Source organism: Bison bison, unplaced genomic scaffold (genome assembly GCF_000754665.1).
Source record: "Bison bison bison isolate TAMUID 2011002044 unplaced genomic scaffold, Bison_UMD1.0 scf7180017861046, whole genome shotgun sequence".
Classification (NCBI taxonomy): Eukaryota; Metazoa; Chordata; class Mammalia; order Artiodactyla; family Bovidae; genus Bison; species Bison bison.
This window is the reverse complement of record NW_011491618.1, coordinates 2412793-2418324: the sequence shown is the minus strand read 5'-3', so window position 1 is coordinate 2418324 and position 5532 is coordinate 2412793. Positions and strand designations below refer to the sequence as shown.

General features: G+C 58.6%; 1 protein-coding gene across 1 annotated transcript in view; it reads right to left on the bottom strand.

Moving 5' to 3' along the window:
* Nucleotides 1-5532, bottom strand: part of HDAC5 (histone deacetylase 5) — a 37241-nt gene that overhangs the window by 4424 nt on the left and 27285 nt on the right. The window contains exons 11-16 of the mRNA XM_010832518.1: nucleotides 5375-5531; nucleotides 3911-4122; nucleotides 2956-3249; nucleotides 2055-2220; nucleotides 1054-1187; nucleotides 390-510 (exon numbers count right to left, since the gene is read on the bottom strand). Coding sequence (XP_010830820.1) covers nucleotides 390-510; nucleotides 1054-1187; nucleotides 2055-2220; nucleotides 2956-3249; nucleotides 3911-4122; nucleotides 5375-5531 — 1084 coding nt within the window. The remainder of the gene's footprint in view (nucleotides 1-389; nucleotides 511-1053; nucleotides 1188-2054; nucleotides 2221-2955; nucleotides 3250-3910; nucleotides 4123-5374; nucleotide 5532) is intronic.

Genomic DNA, 5532 nt, shown 5'->3' with positions numbered 1-5532 from the left:
CAGTGGGCAGGGAGCTCAGTCACAGAGAAAGAAGGTCAGACCCCAGCAGAGAACAGGCCATTGCACCCCACGCCAGGTGGGAGATGACTGTCCCCCGTCCTGAGGGGCGATCCTTCCCCGGGGGCAGGCGGCAGGGAGAAAGGGGCCTGACAGGTGAGGCAGAAGGGCACCGCCCATCACCAGGTCTGACCAGTCTCTTCCTGCCCTCCTGCACACACCCCACTCATGTGCTGTAATCTGTGTGAATGGCGCCCTCTGGAGGCCTGTGATGTGGCAACCACGGAGACCCACTTGCCTACCAGGGGATGGTCCTCCCGACAGCCCCTGTCCCATCCGGGCAGCAGACCCAGCCTGGCCCACCACCCCTCCCTGCTGGCCACTCAGCTCACCGAGCAGCTTCTTGCTGTCCAGCTTCTGCCGGTTGAGGGGGCTGGTACCGTAGAGCAGGGTGTGGTACTCGGAGTGCACCGTCTGGATCTCATCCAGCGTGGCTTTACGACCCCGGATTCGCTGTCGGGAGAGGGGGGAGCAAGAGGGGGTTGCTGGTGATTAGGCTGGCGCTGCAGGCCCAGCACCTCTCTCCGCCCCACAGTCTGGGCACATGAAGCCACCCTCTAGCCTCAGGAGATCCAAAAGTGGTTGCGGTTTTTTTTTAATCGATGGGACATTGCCATTCTTTTTATTTTTGGCCATGCCATGCAACACACAGGATCTTACTTTCCCAAGCAGGGATGGATCCTGGGTCCCCTGCAGTGGAAGTGCCGAATCCTAATCAATGGCCCTCCGGGGAAGTCCCAGGAGATGCAAAGTTTTGAGAAAGTATGCTTCGGTCCCCCTGGGACCCCAGCCCAGGACCCTCCCCCATTCAGCTGGGGACCATGGGGGGCACCAGGCCACAAAGGATGGAACTGGGAAGCACACGGGGGCCTGACCCTGAAGTCAGGGGTTGAAAAGAGAATGAGGAAGAGACACAGACAGAGGCATCCTTGACACGAGAAACAGGACTTTCACTGGGTTTGAGGTGCAGGCTGGAAGGAGGGGGGACCCCCTTACCTCACACTTGCTGAGCAGGCCTGTCTCCTGCAGCCGGGACCAGATGCTCTGGATCCGGCCAGCGTGCTCGGGGTGCACGTGTGTGTTCCCGCACATGCACTGGTGCTTCAGCATGAACGTGTCGTAGACCACACCTTGGCCGGAGACACACCTGTCAGCCAGCACAGCTCCGGGCCGTGTCACAGCCCGGCCCGCCACCCTCAGCGGAGCTCACCGAGCTCTCCCTGGCCCACCCTGGTCCCAGCCCCTCCTCATGGCCACTCCAGCTGCCCTCCCACATGCCTGCTCCTCTTCTCTTCCTGAAATTCCTTTCCCCCATCACCGCCTGTCAGCAGTCTCCCTGTTCCTCAAGCCTCCACCAGGCTGCCTGACACCACCATCCGCTTTAACCTCATGGCACCTCCTCCTTCCCTTCATCCCCCGTCAGAGCCTCTGTGTGCTGCCCCCCACCCCCACACCCCATTGGTGAGTGGGGACCATCCTCAAGTGGGGCCCCTCAAAGGGACCATCCGTGCCCCTACAGAGCCCAGCTCTGGGCAGTTTCACGTGGAAGAGCCTTCTGGAATTGACTGAGGCCTTCACTCTTAACCTTAAAGGGAGGGGAAAGAGCTAGAGGAGCACGGCCCCACTGAGATAGCGGGCTCCCTCCACCCAGGCCTCCAGGGCAGAGGTATCGAGGAAGCAAAATCAGTGGTCCCTCGGTGTGGGGCGGGGGTGCCCTGAGAAAGATGCTGTTCCCGGAGTACATGGACATTCACCCACACCTGCCCAGTGAAGCAAAGGCTGCCACCATGACCACAGGTGGCTGTGCACACAGGGAGACAGCCAAGGCCTGTTCCCTCCCTTCAGGGTGCTCTGAGGGTCCCTGGCCATCCCTCCAGGGCAGAGGCTATATCTCATCCCTTCACAACGCCCAAGACCAGATGCCATGCCATGCACAGCATGCCACCCCCTGCCGCAACACACACAATGGAAAGACGGCTCATGGGGGAAGGGCTCACCTGTGGTGAAGAGGTGCTTAGTGGGCTGGTCTGGGGGGCTCTTCATGCCCCCAGGGGCAGCAGGTGAGGACTGGGTGCGGCCCAGGGCCTGGTGGGGCACAGTGGCCAGGCTGAGGGGTGCCTGGTACACCTGCAGCGGCTGCAGCTGCTGGGTGTCTGCAAATGCCTGGGAAAGAGAGAGCGGGAGGGAGCCTGGGTGAGGCCGAGGCTGAGACGGAAGTTAGGACAGGTGCCCTAGGGCCTCCCGGGGGGCCTGAATCCAACCCTCTCTTCCAGATCTCCTCCTTCCTCCAGCTCTTCCCTCCAGGGACAGGAGACACTCCAGTCTTAGCCATCTCCATCTTCATCTCCATCCCCGAGGAGATGGGGAGGGATGGGGGGACGAGATGAGTCATGCTACCAGAGAAACATTGAGGTAAGCTGCTGGGAGGGACGGGGGTGTGGGAGGGGGTGGGATGAGTCAGGCCCAGAGGGCTCAGCTGTGTCCGCCATGAATGGAGTGTGCGCTCGCTCGGCGCCAGGGCAGACTGTAGTAACAGCGGGGGCGGGTGTGTACACACGCACGCACGCAGAGACCGACGCACAACCGGCCCTACGTAGGCAGAGACGCAGATATACACAGGCCACGTGCATCCGAGTGTGCGTGTGCGCACGCACGCACACACACACACACAAGCAGACAGGCGGGGGCAGTCACAGTCAGAGGGAGGGGCTGGCAGACAGGGCAGAGAGAGCTCTAAGACTGACACCACCTCTCTCCCTTCCGAAGCCCCTTGTCTCTTTCCTGCTCCCCTGGGCACAGCCTGGAAACTGCAGACTTCGGAGAGGGAAGGGCAAAGGCGGAAAGAGGAGGCGGGAGGACAGACGGCTGGTGATCAAGGGCCGGGGCGCAGGGGGCCACCTTTTTGTAACCAGCACTGGACTCCTCCAAGTCGGGCCCCTCTTCAGCACCGCTCTCGCGCTCCTCGTCCTTGACCTGGATGCAGTCCTCCTCCTCCTCCTCCTCCTCTTCCTCCTCCTCCTCTTCCTCCTCCTCCAGGTCTTCCTGGGTGCTCTCACTCTCCGTGGAGCCTTCTCGGGGTATGGTCAGGGCTCCCTCCCCCAGCAAGACCTCCTGCTGCTCCGTCAGCTCCTCCTCTGTCTCCTCGGGGTGGGTGGTGGGCTGCCGTGGCAGCTCCCCCGTCTTGGTAAGGATCTGGAAGCAGAGCCAGGAGGCCCATCAGCTGGGAGCAGGGCACAGCCATGCAGCCCAAGCCCCCGGAGAGTCTATTCCTGCACTTCTCTGTGTGGCCACCCAGCCCATACAGAGCTTTGATGTGGACAGAAAAAGGCAAGGTGGGGACTTCCCTGGTGCTCCAGTGGCTAAGAAGCCACTTGTCAACCTATGGGGGACCACAGGTTCGATTCCTGGTCCTGGAACTAAAATCCCACTTTTCAGAGGCAAACTAAGTCCTCATACCATAACTACAGAGCCCTCACTCTAGGATCCATGCCTCACAACAAGAGAAACCACTGCAGTGATAAGCCTGTGCATTGCAACCAGAGAAAGCCTGCAGCCAAAAATAAATAAGTAAATAAAATAATGAGCTTTAACAATATATAAATATCCCCCCCCGCCAAAAAAAAACACACACAATATATTCTCTAAAGAAAAAGGGCAAGGTGACTCCTCTGATGCAGCAGGGAGTGGCCGAGGAGGTCAGATGCGCCTCCCTCTCTGCCAGCCTAGCACCCTCTGTCCTGCCCCTAGCAGAGCCCCGGATGTTGGCTTCTCCCAGCTCACCTTGCCCAGCCAGCCCAGCACCCTTGTGTCCTGCCCCCAGCACAGCCCCGGATGTCGGATTCTCCTGGCTCACCTTGCCCAGCTGCAGCTGCTGCTGCTTCTGCTTCTCCAGGAACTGCTGGTGCTGCTGCTGCATGACCAGCTGCTGCAGGGACTGGGGGCTCTGGGGCAGCGGCGAGGATTGGGTGCGGCTCAGGGGCCGGTGCCGCGGGAGCTTGCCCACTGTCCGCATGCTGGTGGCCACGCGCTCACCCGTCACCAGCGGGGACTGCCCGTGGAGCGGCACTATGAGGTGGGGGAAGGGGAGCAAGCATTACTGTTAGGGCACCAGGCTCCCCACTCCCACCCCAGACTCTCTTCCTTCTGGAACAGCGCCCTACCCCCTGGGGCGGGGCAGGGGGTGGAACCTGGGAGGGGCCTGGAGCACCTCTGCCCCCAGATGAGACCTATTCTTCCTCCTCCCTACAACTGAACAGTCCTGCTGCTCAGAGTCACCACCTCCAGCAAGACTTCCTGGATTCACTGTTCCCTCCCTTTAATTCATTTAGTCAAACTTTTATGGTAGGCCCAGGAACATTTTTACCAACTATCAGAGTTCCTGGGCTTCTCTGGTGGCTCAAAAGAATCTGCCTGAAGTGCAGGGACCCAGGTTTGAGCCCTAGGTTAGGAGAAGGGAATGGCAACCCATTCCAGTATTCTTGCCAAGAGAATCCCAGACAGAGGAGCCTGGCAGGCTACAGTCCATGGGGCCGCAGAGTCGGAAACGACTAACAAACACACACTACATACTCCCTTTAAGTCACTTACAAATACACAGTTTTGGGCCCTCCTTGTGCATGAACAATGACTAGTTCTCCCCAGCTGTAAGACCTCCCTGATCATGGACATGGATCCCACAGGGCTGAGAAGCCTAGGGGCCAAGATCATGAGACTTTTAAGCAGAACCTCTTCTGATGCTGCCAGGTCCTTATAGGCTGTCTGTCTAAAGCTATGCTGTCCAATCCTATGGCTGCCAGTCACACATGACCACTGAGCACTCGCAATGTGCCCTGTCTAAACTAAGATGTGCTCTAAGTATGAAATATCCACCAGGGTTAAAAGACAGTATGAAAACAAAATAAAATATTTCACTGCTAACTCTTTACATTCATTATATGTTCCGATAATAGCATCCTAGATAGACTGAGTTAGGTATAAGTTATTAATTTCACCAATTTCTTTTTGCATTTTTTAACGTGGCTACTACAACAAACACTTTAAAGTACATGTGCCGCTTGTATTATATTTCTACTGGATGGCACTGCCCTGGAATAGGAGCTCCATTAGGATGGTAGAGGTCAGGTACAGTGCCTGGCTGGCTGCAGGGACTCAATAGCATCTGTAGAATGCGGAAAAAATCAATGATGCCGCTGAGGGGAGCTGTGACATGCCTGGTGAGTATCCCTGGCTACTTCTCCCTGACAAGTGGTCCCTCCAGCTGAGCCCTCAGGATGGGGTCTGGCCACACCCCCTCCTCGCACAGCTGCCTGCCACTCACCAGCAATGAGGGTGCTCTGCTGCCGGGCTTGTTCCAGCAGCAGCACGTGCTGCAGCAGTGAGGCATGCCCGTGGGGGCTCGAGTCGCCCTCCAGTGCCACGCCCAGCAGGCAGCCAGGGATGGAGGATGTGCTCATGAACTTGCCCGTCAGGGCACCC